General features: G+C 40.9%; 1 protein-coding gene across 2 annotated transcripts in view; it reads right to left on the bottom strand.

The window, feature by feature from the left end:
* Window positions 1–1,310: 1,310 nt before the first annotated feature.
* The window catches only part of ARHGEF26 (Rho guanine nucleotide exchange factor 26), a 77,214-nt gene continuing 53,604 nt past the window's right edge, over window positions 1,311–24,920 (bottom strand). For both annotated transcript variants that reach the window (XM_075570506.1, XM_075570507.1), the window contains 5 exons: window positions 21,574–21,728; window positions 7,660–7,869; window positions 5,761–5,828; window positions 5,227–5,331; window positions 1,311–3,729 (listed from right to left, as the gene is read on the bottom strand). In XM_075570506.1, the coding sequence (XP_075426621.1) occupies window positions 3,587–3,729; window positions 5,227–5,331; window positions 5,761–5,828; window positions 7,660–7,869; window positions 21,574–21,728 (681 nt within the window). In that variant the 3' untranslated portion in view covers window positions 1,311–3,586. The remainder of the gene's footprint in view (window positions 3,730–5,226; window positions 5,332–5,760; window positions 5,829–7,659; window positions 7,870–21,573; window positions 21,729–24,920) is intronic.

Here is a 24,920-nt window from a genome sequence, read left to right as displayed (position 1 = left end):
ATTGTGTCCAGTATTTTTGCTGAAGCCACCTGGCAACCCTAGCACCCATGCCACTGTCCTGTGGCGTGCCACATTGTTTGATCCTATCTCCTATGTTCTAGTTCTTTGCTCAAAGAACTAGATTGGTCATCACTAGAGTCTAGGCGCAAAGTTCACCTTTCCTGTCTCACCCTCAAATACTTTCTGGGCAAGCTACCCAGCTACCTGAACAAGCTCCTCACCCCTACCACATGCAGCACCTATCACCTGAGATCAGACTCCAAAAGACTATTCATGGTCCCAAGGCTCAACAAAGTATCCGGACGTTCCTCCTTCTCCTTCCGTGCACCCCAAAACTGGAACAACTTACCAGAGACTCTCATATCCACCACCAGCTTAAGTTCTTTCAAATCTAAGGCTGTATCACACTTTAATCTGGTCTGTAACTGTTTCATACGCTCATAATATATATTTTCTTTAACTGTGCACGCAATGTCTTGTATATAATGTATACCTTGTTCATTTATGTAACTGTACTTGTAACCATGTATTATTTGTTTTACTCTGTGCCCAGGACATACTTGAAAACGAGTGGTAACTCTCAATGTATTACTTCCTGGTAAAATATTTTATAAATAAAAATAAATAAATAAATAATGTTGTTCGCAGTATACATGCTGCCACTAGGTGACCTAAATCAGACAGATTGGCCTGGGTTATCACTGCTATGCAGATGACACAACTCTAGTCCTGTGCACCAGGCACTAAGGCCCAACTCAGCAACTACAATGTATCCTTATACAGTATTACTAAGTTAACATTATCTATTGTTACAGTTTACAGCTCAAACTGATGGGAATATTGGCAATAATTGATCACAAACAGGAAAGTGATGAATATCTTGCACTGCTTGGGGAAGTGGGCTAAAACCTGCTATAGAAGGATCCTTTAAAGCAGGCAGGGGTGCACAAACTTTGTCCTGCATCTGTGTGCCTGCTCTCCCACTCTGCTCGCGCCTCCCCTCACCTTGTATCCAGCGTTAAATGACGCTGTGGGGTCATGTGACATCACATCACGTGACCCCGCGATGTCATTTGACACCGCTTTGCCCTGGCGACGCGTCACACCAGCCGTCTGAATCAAGGTAAGGGAAGTTGCAGAGGCCTCATGCGATCCCCCGCCAGTTAATTGAAATGCCTTGGGGAAGAACGCGGGACCTCTGAAACTGCAGCGCTCCCCCCAAAAAATCTTGTGCCCCCCCCGTTTGCACAACCCTGCTTTAAAGGATTATGTAAGCCAGTCCATGCCAACATAACCACATCACAAAAAAATCAATGTTTACATCATTAAAATCTTTTATTTACAGTGGTAAAATTCATAAAAAGTCACAGTATTCGGAATTAAAATTTGCGTTACATAAGATTTATCTAACATAAAAATAAACCAAACAGAAATAGCTCCAGCTTAAACAATGTTAAACAGGCTTGACATGGACAATAAGGCACATGATACTTGGCCCCAGTACTTGAATATCGATACGCACCCGTGTTAACCACTTCACTGCCATTTTTTTTCCATTGCCAGCAAAGCGGTTAAGGAATTTATGTGCATACATTGGTTAAGCCATTCTAAATGTACATATATTTTATACAAACACAATTTACTGTAAACAAATCCCATGGTTTTGCTGCTCTGGACCCTGTAGAACAAGAAATTATATTACAGGTGCTGCAGCATTAAATATATTCTGGCTATCCTGAAAATGCATCTGTCTGTCGCTAGCATATACCGACAAAATACACTTACCCATTTAAGATTTGCCTCTCTCGTGGATGGCAAAATGTAAGTGATAGTTTTAAAATGAGTTTTTCTGGCCTTTAAAATGCACTTTCAATAAATCTTAAAATTATTTATCCAGTGATTATTTACCCAGGGGTTCTCAGCTCCAAGACATTCCTCCTCCTCCCCCCCCTCCCCCCAAACAGATCACATTTTCAGGATATCCCTGCTTCAGCAAAGGTGGCTCAGTCAAAGATTGAGCCACCTGCGCTGAAGCAGGGATATCCTGAAAACCTGACCTGTTGGGGAGGTCTTGAGAACTGGAGCGGAGAACCCCTGCTGTAACCACCAACAAACTTGCTTATATTTTTGAGGCTGTGTCACCTGTATAATTACATGTTTCTTACAATATATCTAACTAATATAAAAATACCCTTTGTTTTTAATGCATTATACACTACTAAAACTCCTGACCCTTAAAGTCAAACGCCATCAGCAGGGTGCAGGATAATTTAGTATGCATTTCCTTACCTAAATCTCAGAAATCTTAGTGTTTATATTTGTGGAAACACACACCTATGTTGCTGTAACTTTAATTTAAAAAAAACAAATGATGCTCCCTTTCAACTCCCATTGGCTGGTGACATTGGTGGCCTTTATTAGATGTTATTCTATATACGGCAAAGTGACCATTTGGGACTTTTTTGGACAAATATCCCCAGACTTCAATGGGGAGTTTCGGCTGAAAACAGACCAGTTGTCCGCCTCAGAGAATATGAAATACCTCATGGTTCCACGTGACAAGGGCCCTTAGATCTTCATTTTGTCACGGTCAGATGTGCTACAACACATGGCAAAGTATGCATTGGCTAGCTCTGGCCGTAATCAGGTTCAATAAGTAACTACAGTAGTAGTTGAATTACCAATGTGTTGCAGTCCCCTCCGGCAGTGAAGGTGTTAACCTAACTCCTCCTGTGCTTTCTTGCCATCACAGTCCTATGCCATACCTCAAGTGTATAAAAACAATGTTATACAACAAACTATAAATCATGGTTTCATATTATAACATCAGCAGTGTTTTTCCTTGTGTTAAAATAAGACTACATTTCTTAGCACGTATAGTTCATTCTAAATTCAATAGCAGTTCAAGTCACATCCACAAGGTTTTACACCACGGTCAACATTAATGTGCCTATAAAACGTAATTCATGTTGAAGCTTGGTCCTAGCACATTTGAAGAGTGTAGTCTGAATGACCAATCTTTATTCCTATACAGGACACTAAATTAACTAAATGCATCTGCTTCAGACTCCCTCTCGTCCATCTCTTAAGAATGAAATGTGTAACTGTTCTAGAAGAAGGCATTTCTTAAAGATGTCCTTTCTGAAGTCTACTTCTTTGAAACCCCTGAGATCCAGGGGGGCTCTGCAGAGATCTGCAGTGTGAACTTGATTTACAAGCTAATCCTTTTATCACATACAAAGGACCTATAGTAAAACAATTCTCTGCCTTGGCTTTGTTTACTTGGTGGTAGAATTACTTTCCCTTGTGAAATTCCAGAGATAAAGGGAAGAAGCTAAAAGTGACTGAAATAAACAAGGAGAGTGGTGGGATGTCCGCAGTCCAGTACTGGAGGAGTCACTGCAAAGGTGACAATGAGTTTACCAGCAGACCAAGCTTCTTTTTAAGGTCGATGTAGTGAAGTGCTAGGCAGACTATGGCAGGGCTGTTTAAACCCATGTCCACTCCCACTTTCCCACACAGTGCTGGTACTGTAGTGCAAATCCTGCTGTATAGAGGTGGCTGGTTGACAACACGGCCCTGGCGTCTATACATTAGTTTCAAGTGCAAGCAAACGTCCCATGCGCTCCATATTCTTTTCTATTGTAGCCCGACATGTTATTTCCTTGGCGCATTCCATAGGAAACCAACCTCTCACTCCATCCCGCAGCCTTTCACCTTCATACCACCCTGAAAAGGAAAAGCAGAGATGCACAGAAATCACTCGTCTATTGCATGAATAAAATAACCATCGGCAACAGTGCGTTTGAATGCTTTTTCTTAGCCCCCACATAGCTCTGTATTAAAATAGCAGGTTATAATATGACATTACAGACAAGCAGCAGTAATCTAATACCATTTATTTTTCTATGCCCAGACATGGTAAAACGGTGTTGTCCAGAAGAAGAAGAAGAAGAAGAAGTCAGTCTAATTATTTGGTGTCCAGGAACAGTGTGAGAAAGTGGTTTGACCAAGGTTACAAATCTCAAAACATTGTTAAAATACAGCACTATTATCACAGGGACACTGCTAAATTCCTTGATTGGATTGCCTTAATCCCCTGAAAACGTTATTTTAAATTTTACAGAATGCATACAATATTAAAACAAGTGCTCCGTTTTACATTTTAGTAAAACAAAATATTGGGGGAGGGCAGATTACCCTTGCCTTGGTCCAACAACTGACCAAAACATCCCCTAGGGACTGATTTGAGAAATTACTAGTCTGTCACTGTCCTACTGATAACCATGAAACAACCAGCATGATTATCCTGTGTTAGAAAGCGGAATTCAAGTGACCACAATGGATTTGTATCACATACGTTCTGTTACTATGGCAACTGGTGTAATAGGGTTAGACCGTACAAATGATGTTTCCCTGATAACATGGAACATTCTCTCTACCATCACATTCATTACACACAAAAAAGGCACTTGCTACACGCCTGTCACTATACTCTGTGCTACTTCAGAGAAAACAAACGTGCCATTGTGCTCTCTGCTGCTTTGCATTTGGTACAGACAGAGTTCTGACAAAGTCGGGGCTATGAAACAGAATAGCGGGCAGAGCCAGGACAAAATCGGAGGTCGCTAGGGAAGACTTATCTTTTCAGTGATAGACCTGCCACAAAATGCTTGTGGCAAGCACTGGCCTCTAACAGTAAGTGGTAGAAAAAAGGAATATAGGTTTAATGCAGGGGTGGCAAACTCCAGTCCTCAAGGGCCACCAACAGGTCAGGCTTTCAGGATATCTGTGCTTCAGCACAGGTGGCTCAATCAGTGCTGAAGCAGAGAACCTGAAAACCTGACCGTTGGTGGCCCTTAAGGACTGGAGTAGGCCACCCTGGTTTAATGTAACAAAGTGCTTTAGTAAGCAGTTTGTGAATAGCACTGCACACATCAGTATGGTGATAATCACCAACAGGAGTGGCATTAAATCAGTGCATTTTCGATTTAATTTGTACATTTTGTCATAAGTGATATCAAACTGAAAAACTACAAAACAAATCAGACAGTAGCCAAACCGTGTTATTTAACATTTTGGTGTAAAATCTCATCTTGGCACAGGTGTACATATCTCAGTGTGTTGACTTAACGGCTACCATATAATCAACAGTGCACTAAGTCATTCAGCAGTGGGGTAATGACTTGGAGCACGTTAAACATTTATTTCTAACAATTAACCTACCATCATTAACCTTCTGCGAGACCAGAACCACATCAGCAGCTTGTAGGGATAGTTCATCTGGCTGCTTTGCTGTATAGGTTCTGGTAATTTCCACCTGAGTTAAAGCTAGGAAAAAAATAAGAGAATTTAAGATGTAATTCATGGGCAATTGAACCATTTAAATAGTTTAATTCATGGATTCTTGACTGCAGTCCTCAAGACTCCACAACAGGTGAGGTATTAAAGGATATCCCAGCTTCAGCACAGATGGCTCAGTCTGAAGCTGGGATATCCTTAAAACCTCACCTGTTGGGGGGGTCTTGAAGACTGCAGTCGAAAACCCCTGGTTTCATTAACTGAAACGAGAAGAGAACAGTAAATCATTCAATCCTTAAATATTTAAACATCTTTATTTTTCAATGTCATAAAACTTATTTATGCACAAATGATAGATAAGACTGTGATTAATATTAACAGCCAAGCCATGGCTGTTTTCATACCGTGCACCTGGGGGCAGTGTGATGCAGTACAAGAACGCCTCAACTTCCTACTTACTCGTTCTGTCCAAGTGTTGTCTGTCTTTGCTCTGCCCCAATGCAGTGATCCAACGAGCTCGGTCACTCCTGCAAAACAGAACGGGGCAAATTCATTCCTGTGCATAGCATGCATTAAAGCAGAAGCACATTATCTGAAAGGAAACAATCCCATCCCAACATTTAGCATGCTTATAATGGTGCGAAATGTACTGACACATTAAACTTTTTCACCTTACCACAAAGAGCGTTATTCAATATATTCTGAAATGGCTGATAACACAGTTATTGGCCAAAAACTCCAACTGTGCTTACGACCGCTTCTGAGTCTATTGAACCCTATCCCAAGTCATTCACATGAACATACAACATAAAACATACAACATGCTAGTTCGCCGATGACATAAGTAATGTCATTAATGGAGTTTTCCAATGTTAAAAGGTTGGAAGTATTCACAATCCATAATGCTCTTTCCAAGTGCAGGTAATAAACAGAACATGATGCTTTAGAGTAGCTCCACCACACCTTAATATGAGCTTTCCAGTTACTGAAGGAACAGTCCTCCCCTCACCATTCATCATATATAATACTAGTTATATGGTCAGGGGTGCCCAGCAAAAAAAAGCTCTTGGTGGAGAAAACATGATCGATAACACCAAGAATAAACATGAGTCCATGTTAAGAGGCAAAGCATAGCAGCCCCTTCTAAAACCAAGGGGGTTATACCGAACAAGTCTTACATGTATTGATATCAGTGATAGGAGCACCAAAACACTCGGCATTTACTGACACACTGTCATTTAAAATGCTTCATCACTGGGATTCCTTGTCACTTTCAAGAGCAAGGCAGGGAATGGGATGATAAAACACAGATACATCAGCAGCCAGGAGATAAATGGTCTGCTCTGAGGAATTCCCTCATCGCCAACATTGCTTAAAGGCACTCCCAAGTGTTCCTAATTTATTATTACGGTTATCCCTCAATAGGATCACTGTTTACCCTATTTAAAAGTGTGTTTGGGTCCTCTTTACAAAACACCAGCTATAAACAAAAAAAATTACAAAGTTCACTGGTAAGGTTAATTAAATCAAAGCTAAATAATCTAATATCCCAGTTTGGTTTAATTCCATGGCCAAGCTAGCACCAAGTTTTGTAAACGTGATGACTGTAATTGATATTTTAGAAAAAAAAATTGGTCTTGAAAACACACATTTTTGCAGAAGCTGCAACACAAAAAAACTCTATAATGTGTTTCTTTCTGGGGACTATAACAACTAAAATAATACTTTGCTTTTTTAGATTGTAAACTCAGCAGAGTAGGATCCTTACATACTGAACCAGTGTATGTTAAGGTTGCAAATGTATAATTGTCTGCACATCTCCATTGTATTGTGCTATGAAATATGTTGGCGCATTATATACATTTATAAATGAAAAATAACAAAATGAACAGTAGCTGTACTGCACAACACATTGTTTTAAAGAAGCAGCTTCTTGGACAACACTTTTCAACAAACTTCTGATTGAAAAGTTTGTGCACCCCTGCACTAGGTCAGTCTGCACCCCCTTGACATTACATATGCTTAAACCTCTTAGCTGCCAGAATGGTCCTCAGACAGCCACGGTGTTAATACAAGATGGCAACAGTCCTCAGAAGCACTATGTACCACCACAATTGATGCCTGTTTTTGTCACCATGTCTTGCCTTCAATGCTGGTAAACACATTGCCGAATGTCTACTCTACCACTGCGCTTACTCCTATATTACAAAAGGGAAACACTGCATGGTAATGCATTGCAAGCTCCTCTGGCACTGAAGGGGTTCAAAATTAGCCTCTCTGTAACCTTGTGGTTCTCAGAAAGGATTACTTTTTTGGAAAGACCACGTAACACCACCAATTACAGCCACATTTACTTACAGAGTCTCCGCTCCCAGTAGTATCTCCACCTCCTCTCCTGCATAATTGGTGCAGATGGTTAGTGTGAACAGATGACTGGCTGAGCTCTGCCTCGAGTAAAGCATTGTTGTGCTACTTTTTAATGGAGAAGAAGTTGTCTCTTCATTATCATACTGCTCAACGAGAAGGTGGTCTCGTAAGGAATAGTCGGTGACATTGTAGTTTTCTTCACTGTAAGACAGGTTTAAGATATGAACAAATTATTCACCAAACAAGTACATGTGAACGGTATGCGTATATTTATTTATAAAATATTTTACCAGAAAGTAATACATTGAGAGTTACTGCTCGTATTCAAGTATGTCCTGGGCACAAAGTGAAGTTGACAACGTTACAATTTACAGTTACAAACATGTTTAAAGCAGAGGTCTTGAAGGAACTTAGAGAGGAAGTGGATTTGAGGGACTCGGGTAAATTGTTCCAACCGTGGGGTGATTGGTACAAGAAGGAAGAATGATCGGATTCCTTATTGAACCTTGGGAGACTGAGCAGGTACAATCGGGGCGAGAAGCCTGCTCAGATAATTAGGTAGCTCGTCCAGTAAGGCTGGGTCCTGATGACGGCACACTCGTGTCCGTTCCCGTGACATCACTTGCGTTATAGCGGGAGGGTTTTGTGGCCAGGCTAAACGCGATGGGGAGGCGTGTGTGGGGGCGTGGCCGTGAGGTCACGGAGCTGGTTCCCCTCATTTAGCGAACCGCTCACGTGACCTGCCGTCGCGCCGTGGAATCAAATTGATTGGATTCCTCGCGCACGGTCTATAGATGCGATCATTGCCTTAAGGCATTGTGATTGCACCGCATGCGCACTCCTCTGCTTGGTCTCGCCGACCATGGTCGCCGCCTAAGATTTTGAAGGTGAGGCAGGAAAGATATGTTATGTCTGGACTCGAGGTATAGCCAACCTAGTCCAGTTAACGTATCACAACGGTGGGTATTAAAGTTACATAAGACGACAAATCAGCATAGAGTTGTCGAGAATGTCAAGTTTGCCGAGGTAAATTTGAGGTGCTGTACCAGACACTATTTACCCATAATGCAATGTGCGCTCTGACCAATGGGTTAGGCAGGATTTATTTTTATTTAGTACACCCACTTTGGGATAGATTTTGGTTGTCAGTTTGTCAATATGCAAACCAAATGTTAAATTGGAGTCAAACCATATTCCCAAATATTTAAAGTTAATAACTGAGTGCAGATTAGTGTTAGAGCTGGTTCTAATCTGTAGCTCTGTCATGGGATATATATATATATATATATATATATATATATATATATATATATATATATATATATATATATATATATATATATATATATATATATATATATATAGACATACATACAGTATTGGCTCAAATATAGTACTGTTAGGCTGCGCGTATAATAAGAGTACTGTTTTCGGAAGGACATTTTTAGGGGCGGGAGGGGGGAGTGTGTGGTGTGTACACACATATACATGATAGATAGATATTTTTGTATGTTTGCGGGTTCAAAATCCAAACTCCAGAAATTTGAGTTGAAAATTGGAATAAACTTTCAAATGTGACCAAAATTTGAAAAAGAGCAACATTGGCATACATTCTAAAAACGAAAATGCTTCCAGATTAAACAAATTATGGAAAATAAATATTTTTTTCAGCCAATTGAAAACCAAAACCCCAACCAACCGGGTTCTGGCAAAACCAAAACGCAAAGATTTTGTTTAGAACCAAAACAAGTGGCCCACCCATAATATATATTAACATTAATTATGTTTACTGCTCAAAGCATAGATAGGAAACACATTGGAAGGAAATCAAAACAACATGTGAAATTTGCAGCAACATCTGCAATTTCTGATCACTTGCCAATGACTAAAGCTTAAGTGCTCTTCCATATACGTCGTCAACACAGCATGTAGAAAACAGGCATTTCTGCTTCAGACCTGTCAGTCAAACATGACCCAAGGATAAGAATGTAATTAATTCCAACTTCAACAAAAAGAGAAAATAATATTTCATGTCTCACATTCTTTGTAGAAAGTTTCTCTGCAGTTTCACCACCAACTCTTTAGATATTTCTGCCCCATTTCCTTCCCCCAGTGGAACCTTACATGTTTCACGCACAGCTCTGGAATAAGCAGGTGATAATATTATAAACTAGCCCAAATGTCCCATATGAACATTCAAATGGAACCATCTGTTTTGGTATCACAGGTCACAAGGAATTTCATATCCTCCAAACTACCGCTGCTCTGAAAATACAACCACTAGACTCCAGATTCTCCATCCAACAAAATATATACACTTATCAGTAAGCATCTTTAATTAAAATCTTAGAGTAGTGGGACCTCTGTATTACGTTTTATTGTCCTCGTTCATAGAGGGCAAACCTATATGATCCATTAAGGTCAAATGAATGACAGCAGGATCGCCATATCTACCGTATATATGCTCCTACCTATTTATGCAATACAAAAAGTGTTAGGATCACTATACTGAATCATTCAGTCTCAAAAATGTTTTCGCTGCTGCAGAAGTAAAAGAAAACTGGATAACAGAAGAGCCTGAGAACACCCACACATGTTCGCAGATCCAACACGCAACATCTGAGATCAGCAGCAGGTGTCCACCCTGAGAAATCTCCAGTAATCTTGAAAACAGATCTAAACCCCTCAATCTATGACATCAAGCAGATGCTTATCAGCTGTGACTAGTTATTTTTAAATCTCCATTTAGGTGAAGGTTTGACCGAAAAGGAACTCTGAGAAACAGCTAATCCCAGAAACATTTAGAGCTCTGAAGGTTCGGAGGTGAAAAAAAAAAAATATCAATTAGGAAACATCCCAAAAGGAATGTGTGTATTATAATAAATTAGCTCAGAGACAACACAGACTTTAAATACTTTCTTGGCACTGAGATGTTTGTTACAGAAATGCTTCCTCCAATTGTCTCATGTAGATGCCTGTTTACCAACTTCCACGCAAGGTAAGCCTTTGCCTTGCACATCCTGGCAGGGAATCGGTTACCACAGTTTCCCCTTTCCTGCACCTATATTTCCACTGCGCTATTTTCAGCTCCGGGCCATGGTTCCCATTCCCAAAAAGAGAGACGCGAAACAAGCTTTTGTGACTATTTAACAGGATCACTGCCGGAGATCCGGCGGCAGCAGACCTCTAGCATGTGCGGTTATGCGATCGCTCCAGAAGTGATCAGAGGGCTACCCCTGGCTGACGTTACTGAAAATGGAAGGGGTTCCACTTTGGTCCGATCATCCCTCTGAAAACAAGCATTTTTGCCACGACATACCTGGTACAGTACGTCAATAGGACCTCTGGCGTGCTAGGCCAAGTGCCACATCAGGTACATCATAAGGGCACGATAAAGGTTAATTATTCAAGCAAACCTTTGTAAAGTGATCTGGGACAACAATACACATCTCTAAGATGAATTCCACTACAGGAGAATAATACCAGACAGTTTTAAAGTAGGTAGGACAGTGTCGAGCCTTTAAATGAGCAATCCATGCAATATCTTACCCTTTTTTCCCCTTCTTTCTTTAAAATACATCAGTTCTGTAGTATTAGATAATATTTACTATATTTTTTCTTATTCAACTCAATGCCATTTTTAAGTTGTTTTTATATAATGAGCATCCTTTGATTTCCATTGCAGGTTTAGCGCGGCCCCAGCAGAGAAAGATCTTTGTAACACTTTCCTGTTTGTGATAATGTGTTGCCAATATTCCAAGCAATATGAGCTGCGAACTGTAACAATAGATAATGTTACCATAGTAATATAAAAATACATTGCAGCTGCTGAGTGACACTGACTGAAGGATTGATTGAAACTGAAAGGCAGCCATTTAGTGAACACTGGGAAGCAGGATCTGTGCTGATCGATCACGGAGAACAAATCGACCGGCAGCTTAGGCAATTAGTTTTCAATTAAAAAAAAAAAAAGATAATCAAAGGCTACATATATTTAAGTAATAATCCCAGAAGAAGAGGGCATTATTGGCCAGTAATGTCTTGTTCTGAGGGGATTATTACTATTCTAGGCTAAATGTAGGCTTTTTTTTTTTTCATAAAAAAGATACACTTTTGTAATCATATTGATTTTTATTAGCATAATTGTCTACATTTGTTTTTGCTTTGACTGCAAGTTTATTCAAAGGAAATTGTATATACACACACACACACATTATACATATATACACAAACGCACTCCGCAGCCGCCACCACCCCCCCCCCTATACACCCACTGCAGCCCACTGTAAAACCCACACACTGCAGACACACACAAAATATTCTGCACCCCTCCTCCGACCACAAAACTCACACTGAAGACACACACAGCAGCACCCCCCCCTATACACCCACAAAATACATACAGCAGACACACCAACAAACCTGACTCTGCTGCCCCCTCTACACCCACAAACCACACATCAAACAGAAGACAGACCTACACACACACACACACACACACACACCCACACCAATAAACACTCTGCTGGCCCCTTTACACCCACAAAACACACAACAGACACACACACCTTTCCCCTCACTCTCCTTTGCGGAGCTCTCTGCAGGCAGGGTGGGGGATGATTCAGTGCCAGGCTGCAGGCACGGTGGGGGAGAAGTGGGGTCCTGGCTGCAGGCAGGGTGGCGGAGGAGTCAGTGCCTGGCTGCAGGCAGGTTGGGGGAGGAGTCAGTGCCTGACTGCAGGCAGGGTGGCGGAGAAGTCAGTGCCTGGCAGCAGGCAGGTTGGGGGAGGAGTCAGTGTCTGGTTGCAGAGTGGGGGAGGAGTCAGTGTCTGGTTGCAGAGTGGGGGAGGAGTCAGTGTCTGGTTGCAGAGTGGGGGAGGAGTCAGTGCCTGGCTGCAGGGAGGGGTCAGTGTCTGGCTACAGGCAGGTTGGGGGAGGAGTCAGTGCCTGGCTGCAGGCAGGGTGGCGGAGGAGTCAGTGCCTGGCTGCAGCCAGGGTGGGGGAGGAGTCAGTGTCTGGTTGCAGAGTGGGGGAGGAGTCAGTGTCTGGTTGCAGAGTGGGGGAGGAGTCAGTGCCTGGCTGCAGGGAGGGGTCAGTGTCTGGCTACAGGCAGGTTGGGGGAGGAGTCAGTGCCTGGCTGCAGGCAGGGTGGCGGAGGAGTCAGTGCCTGGCTGCAGCCAGGGTGGGGGAGGAGTCAGTGTCTGGTTGCAGAGTGGGGGAGGAGTCAGTGTCTGGTTGCAGAGTGGGGGAGGAGTCAGTGCCTGGCTGCAGGGAGGGGTCAGTGTCTGGCTGCAGGCAGGTTGGGGGAGGAGTCAGTGTCTGGCTGCAGGCAGGTTGGGGGAGGAGTCAGTGTCTGGCTGCAGGCAGGGTGGGGGAGGAGTCAGTGCATGGCTGCAGGCAGGGTGGGGGAGGAGTCAGTGCCTGGCTGCAGGCAGGGAGGGGGAGGAGTCAGTGCCTGGCTGCAGGCAGGGAGGGGGAGGAGTCAGTGCCTGGCTGCAGGCAGGGAGGGGGAGGAGTCAGTGCCTGGCTGCAGGCAGGGAGGGGGAGAATTTACCAGTTTTAGCCTATAATAAAAAATAAAGATTTTTTTTTTTTTCTAAAGTGCTGCGTGGACTACCTAACTTCTATGTACAAGTTAGGCAAGTCATCAATTAAGTATTTCCAGGAAATTATAATATTGCTTTTACTTTCTAGTTTTGAAAAGGTAAAACCCATACCGCTTTGATGCAAACCTTCGACAGGCAATTTGCTGTGGTACATATTTCACAGCTTGAAGACAATCCTAGTTTTTCAGCAATTCTAAAATCAGGCCAAAAAGTATGTTGTGCATTGCTGGGACATGGTTGCCATTAAACACCTGACCCCTTAAGCACCTATTGAATTTGAAATGAATGTTACACTGCTTAACATTGGCACACCGATACAGAAGCAAAGCTATTCTGCATATTCTCTGAATGTATTAAGAGCTTTAAAGATTCAGTAATACAGCATTAAATAAACAAGAAGGTGAAAATGAAGCTCTGCTATGCCAACACCACTTATAAATTAATCACTATTGTTTATTCACACGTTGCCAATGTATTCCACAGAGTGGTACACTACTGCATTAAAGACTAGGACATGGAAATGATGAGACTTGTACAATACCTAAAGAAAGATGCCGTTTCGTGAGAGCTTACAGTGGAGAACGTCCATGTCCCATCAATAAAAATGAGCTTGGCTTCTAAAACATACAGCCGCCTTTATAAACAAAATCTGCACGTTAAAATACAATTGAAATAAATACAATTTCTGTGCTAGTGAAAAAATATATAAAAACACAAAAACATTTATTAAAAAAAAAAGGTGACATGTGAGGTCCACGTTTCTATTTTATATTTGGAACATTAGAAGACTAAAATGTGTCCGTGTGCAGCTGCATACAGGTAACATTCCATTGTATTGTTTGATCTTTGGGTTGTGTCCAATTTTGGAAGTCCAGCTGCATTTTCTCAAATATATCTGTTTTCCACAGGGCACAATGCCAAAAGCTTCAGCAAATTACTGGAATCCCAGTGGAACAAGACAAAGAACAGAAAGCTGCACAGTGAACAAACCCCAGCCAAATACTGCTGGCCTTGAACCTTTTACATATTTACATTTTCCCAATCCAAACGTGCAAAGCATATGTTGATTTATTACCCTCTGGAAACACAGCAGAGGCTGCAATCATCAATATGAATACAGTATCCATCACACGCACGTGCCAATTATGTACTTTATGGAATCCTTGACCTGTGCTATAGGGCTGACAAGGAAAGGCCAACTATAGATACCGGTCAAGCAGGAAAAGCAGAATAGATGACCCTGCTTGCCCAGCAAAATGACAGGATACAAACGACTGCACGTAAAAAATTTTTAAAAAATGATGTAAGTTCGAGATAAAAGGCAAAAAGGCTCTTCAAGGTGAAAATGTATTTTATCCACAGAGCTTTAGATTAAAAACATCTTGTCACATTTGCGGTTACAAAGTGTTATCACCAGTACTAAAAATTAACATGGAGATGTAATTCAGATTACCAGATGCAGGGCCACTGAAAATACAGAACAGAGCAGATAAACAGATCAAAAGTATTCCGCTCCACTTGCATGAGTGAGCTGTATGAGGAGTTTTGCAATACCTACAATATAATGGGATGTATCTACAGGAACGCAGAAATAAAGGTAAACTGCTGCACATGGAGATGGGGAAGATCCTGCACCACCCCAATTAATCACGGAGAACGAAGAAAGCATCAAGGCACACGGACCTGTAGAAAAGGTGATTTTTTTTGTTGTTGAATAAATCACCTTTTCTACAAGTCTGTGTGCCTGGATGCTTTCCTCCTCCTCCATGTATCTAAATTAACCATTTTGAGTTGGTATTTTCTTATCTTTTTTTTTGTTGTCCAACAAATAAATCTGTGGCGATGTAAAGCGCGCCAGCTACTAAATCTGAGGAAATGGTGAAAAAAAAATAAAAAACACTCAGCAAGTTGTTACATTTGACGCACATGAATGCAAATGCAGATCAACTCATCAACATGCCATTTTTAGATGCTTGATATATGACCCCTCAGGGTATCTTTGATAAATTGGACACTTTTTGGGAAAGTTGCCTCCTTCACCCACCCAAGGGGACAAGTTCACCACTGGCTCACATGGTTTGTAGGAGGAATTCAATTGTATAGCGCTGGGTGATCATCTATAGCAGGGGTGCTCAACTCCAGTCCTCAAGACCTCCCAACAGGTCAGGTTTAAAGGATATCCCAGCTTCAGCACAGGTGGCTCAATCAGTGGCTCAAAGAGCCACCTGTGCTGAAGCTGGGATATCTTTAAAACCTGACCTGTTGGGAGGTCTTGAGCACTAGAGGTCTATGGTCAGGAAAGCCGACACATTTCTTCTGATAAAAAGGTTTTTACGCTACTTAACACATACATATGACACAATCATCATAAACTGGAAAGTAGGTGCCTATTGTTCTGTAGACAACAGGCACATTGATATCCATGCAAAAAAAAAAGAAAATATGCAAATAGTCTCTCAAGTAGAGATAAAATATACAATTGAGAAATTTAGCAGGAGCTACAGAAAACAAGGGGAAATGCTTGTGTCATGTCAACAGTAACTACATACACAAAGATACAAAACAGATACTGCACGACGGGTTTGTCTGTTACAAGAGAACAGCACTAAATGTATAGTTGTGAGCAGGTCCTCCTGCTAAGCACATGCTTTCTGGTGTTTGTTACCATACATAATATTGATGTGGCTTTACTGTAAAGCAGTGGTTGCCAACCTTTTTTACATTGTGCGCCCCCTGCTAGAAAATATTTGTTCTGTGAACCTCTAATAAATAAATCTTAGCATCAGGCTATAGCTGAGTGTGCAGCATGGGTGGTATAGCGGTCAATTACTGTGGGAGCTTCCAAAGTCACGCCCCATAATGCCTTGCCACTGTGGATGCAAAGCATTATGGTGAGCAACTTTGAAAGCTTCTAAGTTATACTACCCATGCCAAGTTATAGTTTGGGGCTTTACCAAGTGTGGAGTCCTCACACAGGCTCAGGAACAGGGCCGCCAAAAGAAATCGTGGGGCCCGGGACAAACATTTTAAGCAGAGCCCCCCCCACCCCCGTGTCGGCGGTATTGCCCGCCGCCCTCCCCCCCATTTCACACTTCACGAGCCCTCTTTCTTTCTCCCCCCTTCCCATGTATTTCTCTCCCTTCTGTCTCACAGCACTTTCCCGCCTCGCATGTATTTCTCTCCTCTGCTTCTCACTAAGGCTGCGGCCCCGCTGGCGCTGAGCGCGCTCATGCTCGGAAAGCGCTCCAAGCATGAGTGCCGGGTGTCCTGGCATTCACGCAAGCGTGCGCGGGGGGCATTGCGGGTAGTTGAGCGCGCTAGAAAGTTAGTCTTTTTTGTTTACATAAGGGCCGAGTGCGGATGAGCCCACGCACGAGCACCGCGTGAGCGGGGACTTACATATATCTATATATGTAAGTAACCGCAGTAAGCGCTGCCCACTCAGCGCTAGCGAGGACGCACCCTTACTCCCTCTTTTCCTCACTCACCCCCTCTCTCCTCTCCCTCTGTCATTTACCCCACGCTCACTCATCCACCCCCCCACAAGATATATACCAAAAAACTTCCCACCTGTCCTACGAGGCTGCTCCTGCACCCGCCGGGCCTCCCTCTCATGCTGGCGCGCCAGAAGCATACCCAGCAGCTGACTTCCGGCGCTGCCAATAGGGAGACCCGGCACTTTTTTTTTTTTAAAGTTTAGTTTAACTAGCGCCCGGATCTCCCTGACTCACGGGGCCCGGGACGCCAGTATCCTTTGTCCCCCCCTCTTGGCGGCCCTGCTCAGGAACACAGTATACTGCCAGGGATCCGCCATTACAGATTTGTGGCAAACCCCTTGGAGACATCTCACGAGTCGCATGGGGTTGCCGAACCCCGTTGAGAATCACTGCTTTATAGGGTTGTATTTAGGGCTCAACTCTGTTACGTTACACAGTGTCACCTGCACACTCTTTTCTCCATAGTATTATCAGTTTCCAATAAGTATAATTCCAATATTGTATTCTTAAAGTCCGGTGTATAAGTTATACATCAATTACACTACAACAGAATATATTGTGCTATTGTTTTTTCTTTTATCCACTTTTAAATAATATGTATAAACATTAACTATAAACCTTGAAATAAAATAGAAAGTAATAGGAATAAAATAAAAATGAGTAAATGTGTAATGTTTCACCTCTTCATTGTTAAACTAATATGTAAAAGTAGAGGTCATTTTATAAACATATTGTACTGTGGAATCCTCATGTTCATCTTTAATAAAATAAAAATCTAACTTCCATAATCATCTCAGAAAATGTATATATTGGCCACAATCTTGAGAAACAACATACAGTAGTTATAGTAAATATACAGCAGGGTGTAAATTATTGCTCTAAAGCTCTTGTGATGAACAACCTGGAATATTTATCATTTCTCACATGCGTTTGCTCAATTCTGGCATGTGAAACACTTCTTACAGCAATGCTGCAATACTCCTAACCGCCCAGCACAGCATTTCCCAGAAATAATGCAGTACAGGTGAGCTCTGTCCCTACCTGCACACAGAGAACTCGTAATGTTATTCATAAAGCCAAGTAGTAAAGTATAGAGTTACCAAAGCTTCGCTTACACATCTAACTGCCTTAAAGGAGCATTAGACATTTTTCTTTTATAAAAGCAGTTCTGTAATATTAGAGAATACTTACTGCATTAAAAAAAAAATCAACTCATTGCTATTTTTTATGTGTTTTAATGTACTGTGCATCCTTTTCTTTGGTTGCACCTCTTTTTGAGCCCTGCAGTGCAAGAGCTTTGCAACACTTTCCCTTTGTTGATCATTTGTTTCCAATGTTCCCAGCAGGAGACTGTGGCCAAGTTGAAAGCTGCAACAATAGACAATGTTTGTGTTCCACTGACTGCAGGATCTTTTCAACGGTGGCCATTACGTGAACCCAGGGATCAGGATATTCACTGATCAATCACACGAGAATGGATCGATTGACAGCTTAGGTAAATAGTTTTATATTAAAAGGTCATCAAATTCTGCATATATTAAAATAAAAAAATTAAAAAAATAAAATGCTGCCAGGCAGGCTGCTTTAAGGAAAGGAATACACTGTTCAAATAGTTTACTAAATGGTAAATTACATAGGGCAGGGGAAATCATAAGACAACATCAAGAGCACCAAGTTATTACATAAACTGAGAATTATTGATTTGACTATCTATAGCAAAGTCCTGAGACTTGAATTGTGCGTTGAGGCAGTTTCCCTTAAAACATTGTTTCATGTTCTAAAAACACTTTTTCCCTTTTTCACATGTACAGTATGGAACAGCACATCGGAGAGATTTGCTTCTGATTGTTCCTGTAAACAAAGTTACTGGAAGGCCCATGTAATCAAGAGCCTAGTTTAAGATTTCTAGTAAGAATTCCAAAAAAAGATCAACCTGTTATATTGCCGAGTGGGGTTTTTTTTTTTTTTTTTACTTTCCTTGGGGAAAAAAAATACAATAAAATTGGACACCCTTACATTAAATCAGCCACCAATGGTTTAAGTTGAGCGTAAAATATTTACATTTCTATGGTCTACCAATGAGCAACGCTTTATTTAAATAAAGAACCTCAAATATCTGACCAAAAGCATATGGTAAAGAACCAGCAAAGTCAATCAGAAGAATTGAAGGTTATAACGTGGACATTGCATAACAAGATGTACATTCTCCATAAGAGCTAAACTCCTTGTATCGACATACTGGCCAAGCTGAAAGCTCCTTTCAGGTAAACGTGGCATAAATATGGCAAACATTTCTAAAGTTCCCAATGACTTGCATTAAGATAAATAGATTTATTTTCAGGGAGACCGCTATTGAACAGGAGAATTTTTCAGTCTGGGTGTTGCTGCCTTATTTAACTTGTAATTGGAACAGAGATGTCCAAGGAGAAGACTACAATAGCCAACAAGTCTTACAGTACTACATGGAAAATATATTTGTGCAGGAACTATTCACTTTGTTGGACACAAGCTTTGGTGATTTTGCCAAGATAGTTACGTGAAATTAGTGGATTATTTGCAATCCCTGGTTCTGAAACATGAGTGCGAATATGTTTACAAATGTAACTCATTGCACTTTGATTTTACAATAATCAACACTCCAATATACAAGTTATCATGTAATATGGGTGGAATTACACCCTGCTGCCAAGTCTGTAACACACAGCCTACGGCTTGTAAAAGGGCCACAGGTGCAGCCTTCCAAATGTACTTCCAAATGCCCATTTGTCAGAGGTACAAGCCAAAATACTTTATTTGAATGTAATGAAAGACAGACGTTAAAAAGTTTAAGGCCATAAACATTTGACATTTTCAATGCAAAAGTAACATCCGTACAACCTAATATAACAGGTTACACTTCATACTATTAATAGTTTTGGCTGAACATACTGTATTGTTTGCTCAGAATAGCTGTACCCTGCAAAATGCATTAGGAGTTGCATTGATATTATGATGTAGCTATTTTCTTCCAACATAATTGCTTTTTTCTTTTATAGTTTATAAGTTTTATTGATGTATTTCTTTTATTTATGTGGAGTCTCTGGCAAATTTGGGAGTCATTTCAATCGATCTTTGAGACTCAGTCTTTCAAGACTAAGGAATGGAAATTAGGACAGCCAGAAAAAAAAAAATATTTAAGTGTGAGTGTTACCAGCAGTTTCACAGGGAACTAAATAAATATAACAGCATGGATTGCTCCCTTAATGGGAGAGGCAGGATGAAGTGGGACATCTTTAAGTGTAGTAGTGTGTGTTTGTTCACGGGTGGACATGTGGCACTAAGCCTCGTGTTTTCAACCACTCTATCAACCCAAACAAGCCTGTGGTTTATTTTCCTCAACTAATCCTACAGCACCTGTACTTGTGTGTATGCATACATATATAGTTATACAGTATATTCTTAGTCAACATGTGAATCATTTAACATGTTGTAAGATTTGAAGAATATTCAAGTATATGCACTCAAGTTCTGGAAAATGCAAAGCACTAAACAGATCAAAATAGGAAACAATTTACTTTACATACAATAACCTACATACCCCTTACAATACTGTTTTTAACATGATGAAGTTGAGCTGAGATTTCTGTGCTATTCTGTGTTAAAAAGCAATGCACTACCGGTCATTCTACTGTAACTCCAGAACAACTTCAAACTCCATGTGCTCATTTTTAAAAGAAACATTTAAACAATTCCTGTAACCGAAAGATTTTCCTAGTAGCTACTTAAGTTGTGTCCAAAATAAACCAATTCTAGATTTTTCTATTATTCAGCGGTGTACACAGTAGATATGTTAACTGAGGCCTTTATTAATGCAATCTTGAGCCTGGTGCAAGGTTAACCAGGATTTTGCAATGTCAAGCAGCTGGGAGAAATTAGAACAGATAACAGTTGGTTATAGTGTTTTCTAAGAATCTATGGAAACAAGCTATTTCTTAGAAGCCCATAAATAGCCTAACAAGATTGTGCATATAAAAAACAACAAAAAAGGAGTCCCGTTGAGAGAAAAGCGCTATGCATGCAAAGCAATGACCATTAATAATACTATATATATATTTTTTTTTTTAACAAAGAGTGAATAGAAGTCCCATTTGCCGGCGATAACCTATATTCTATAATAGGACATCTATATTTCATAAATAAGACCGAAACAGCCATCTACAGAATGAAGATTTTCATTTCCAAATGCATCAAAAAGGGAAGAATAATGTTAAATCATTGATGTGGGTTTGCAAGTTCGTTTCCATATTCAGACACAACAAAAAGGCTTAGTTAACATACAATACTAATGATTGCGTGTATAGAAGTACAGTACAAGCATATTTCTAATGAAATCCCTTCCGCACTGGTGTTTTCGCCCTTTGCGTTAGTGCAGGTGTCTGGTTGCGGAGGTAGATCAAATCTCCTCAGTGCCTTAATAATAGAGATAACATGACAACTCGTAACCGTGCAAAATTCAAAACTTAAACTAACCAATCATGTTCAAATTATGCCATGAAAGAGGCTTTCGGTGATGGGCTTAATTACAGCATGCGTGCAACGGAATATAATACAGTACTTGACACTCAATATTACAGTACAACATAGTACTATAATTACGTTCCTGAAAAACCAGGGAAATATTTTATCCCTTGAGTGCTGAGGAGCCTTCAATCCACAGCAGGTAATGCTTTCCCTCCAGCACTCATGGGATTTAGCAGTCATAATCATAAATGGTTATTACAAACCATAAATGATGGCTCTAAGGCTAAGCAGCAAGACAATTACCTCTTCTTCTTTGTAATAATGAGCACGTCGTTGAAGAGGAAGAGGTAGACCTGTTGCTTTGTGGTTCGCTTGGAGAAAATCCCGGTGTCTTCTGCATAGGCTGTTAGCTCACCCCTCTTCAATACCCATCTGGAGGAAGATACCAGTGGGAATGGCTGCAAGATAAACAGAACGTAATTAAGACATTGAGCCTTTTATTTAATGTGTGGTTTCAAGTGCAGTCTTATATAGCAGGCAAAAAACACTCTGCAACCTCAGTCATTGGCATCCCGAGAAAGTTTGTCTCTGAGAGCTGTGTAATTTTAATATAATTTGGTACCCCCACTTAATCTGTTAGAATAATGATGGCAGTCTATAGTTTACACAAAACAAAACGCATGAATTAAATCTGTAAACTCTTCTATATACATTTAAACCAAGGGTAACCAACTCCAGTCCTCTAACCCTGCTTCAGCAGAGGTGGCTCAGCCAGTGGCTAAGTTGAAGATTGATATCCTTGTTTCAACACAGGTGGCTCAATCAAACCTGAACTGTTGGTAGCTCGAGGATTGGAGTTGGTTTGATGTAAACCATCTTAGTACTAAAAAGATTAGGTAAAGATTATACAAATACTTCAAAGTATTTGATTTCTTCTATGTAGACATTAAACGTGTAAAGCAAATGTAGATATAGATATATACACATATACATACACGCACACCTTTAAAAAAATATGCCTGTATAGTTGATGTTAGTGCTAGGAGAGATTGCCTCTTTCAGGGTAACACTTAGCCAACACTTCCACCAGTCAGTCAGTCATTTATTTTTCTTTTTTATAACTTGAATTTTATTGGTGAATACATGCTTGTTATACATAAAAAGCCATTCAGACAAACATTGTTCAAATTAGCATATAGTAAACATTAATTTACGCATATCAGACCCGCCCGGTTTTTCGAGCCCTACTTAACCGTGCGGGAGAGGATAGTCACTCTTATTGTGAGGGGTTGGGGGATAATAACAACACTAGCAAATAATAATTTAAAAAAATTTAAAAAAAAAAGGGGAGGAGGGAAGGGGTGTAGGATAGGAATCCACCCACCCCCTCCGATCTCCCATTCCTATCCCAGTCAGTCATTTTTAACCAAAACAAGATAACCATCCTTCTCACAATAGAGTTATCTCTCTGAAAATAGTCAAGTACTTCTTACCATACCATGGATTTTCCTCATCAGGGAATGCTACACAGTACTAGAAATGTATTCCTCCAATGGGAAGGGGTTAAAGATTACAAAGATTAAAGTAATGGGCCTCCTGGTCCACAGCCAGAGCATGGGACTGGTGAAAGTCCCTTCAAATTGTGCCAAGTCTGAATGGGCAGCCTGCCAGAACTGGTAACTCCTTTCCTAAATAAAAAGAGGCCATTTCCTGGGAAGAGCAATGTGATGAGACCATTCGAATACAAAAACAACTGGGGGACACATTTAATATTTACAGGGAGATAATCGCCCACTTAATGCTTCTGCTGACAAGGTGGCCTGCAATGTATTAATTGGGAGGGTGTTAATCTACCTGTATATATTTCAATTTGCCCCAGTAACTTGCTTTTGTTCGGCATTTTTCTACTTTCATACCGTTTTGACGTAATGTTTCTGCAATTTCCATTATCGGGATTATCTGCAATTCTCGCTGGTTATAGGGCAACAATTACAAGATTGGCTGTACATTTACAAGTCCTTGGACTAATCCGTCCAAGGACCAGTGCGACAGGGTATTAAAGGTTGGATTGAATGCATAAATCTCAAGTCCCATAGGTAGAGCCAGGTAGTGCAAATAATGGGGGTTTAAATAGATTCTTGTAGCCCGCTTGATCAAGAAATAATGAAACTTAACACTCAAACTTGAGTAGATGCCATATCAATGGTTTAACTCAAAGTGGGATTTATGGTAAACTAAGGGAAGATTTAGCCTGTAAAGCAGTTGTAGCCTGTTCACCACCACACTTATGGGAAGTATTACTTAGAGTGTGTAAGGATAATAGTAGATCAAAGTGCAGGACATAAAAGGGTACAGCCCCCAAATAAATGGGTAGTACTCACTGAGTAGTAGTCCTTGGTTCAGGGACATGCTTCCAGCAGCAGATGGTAGTTGTGTAGTCCAAATGAAGTGGAAAATGCAGTGCACAGCATTGGGAGAATGCTGTGCACCACTTTTTCCACTTCATTTGGACTGCACAACTTGGCTGTACATTTCTCCGCTAGGAACGAAGCCCATAGCCAATCCCACCAAAACGTCGATAATATTCTGTTATTTTTCGGTATGCTTTTCGCTGTTAAACATGCCACAGACTCCAGTGCAGAATTCATAACATGTAGGCACCTGCCCATAACCTATCCTCACTAGAACTTCAGCTTTGGACAGCAATGCAGGTTATTAACACCCAACACATAACTATGATGTTTCAGGTTAAAAGACTTTCAGTGCTCTGGGGATACATAGCTTGTCCCCCAGAATTTAAGAGCCAGGTGTTTCAGAGAAAATATATTTTTTTAACTATTAGTCGAAGGAATTTAAAATATGGAGAAAATACTGCAGAAACAGGACAAAAATAACCTCAATGCTCTGGGATAGCTACAATACTTATTCTGTGATCTTTCACATCTTACAACAGTGTATGTTTTCCTTAAGGGCAGAAAAAGTAGGTTTTAAACAAGCAACAGCTATCAAATAATTATCCGAGTAGCAATTATCTCTGGATGACACGCAGCAGGTACCCGGATCTCTAGTGTCACTGTGCCAGAGTTTATGTGCCGCAACTGCTCGTGTCCACAAGTTTGGCCAACTATGTAAGACATGGTCGTTCAACTCCTGTCCTCAAGACCCCTTTCTTCCCTCCCTCCCCCCAACAGGTCAGGTTTTCAAGATATCCCAGCTTCCGCACAGATGGCTCAATCAGACCCTGCTTCACCATAGATGATATCCTGAAAACCTGACCTGTTAGGGGGGAATGGTCAGGTTTTCAGGATATCCCAGCTTCAGCACAGGTGGCTCAATCAGAGGCTCAATCAAAGACTGAGCTGATTGAGCCACCTGTGCTGAAGCAGTGATATCCTGAAACCCTGACCTGTGGGAGGGGCTTGAGGCCTGCAGTTGAGCACCCCTGATGGAAGGCAAAAAAGAAAGGGAATGTTACATGGATGGAGCATTTCAAATAGAAATTAAGTTATTAACAGATAAGACAGATAATATCTAAACTAGCTAAATTCAGGACTACACGTTTAATACTGAATGAACAAAAACAACTTTAAAACGCACAACACACTTACATGCAATAAAAAATATGTAGAAGTCTGCAATATGGAATAGTA

The sequence above is a fragment of the Ascaphus truei genome, chromosome 14 (assembly GCF_040206685.1).
Source record: "Ascaphus truei isolate aAscTru1 chromosome 14, aAscTru1.hap1, whole genome shotgun sequence".
In the NCBI taxonomy this organism is placed as follows: Eukaryota; Metazoa; Chordata; class Amphibia; order Anura; family Ascaphidae; genus Ascaphus; species Ascaphus truei.
This window is presented reverse-complemented; position numbering and strand designations above follow the sequence as displayed.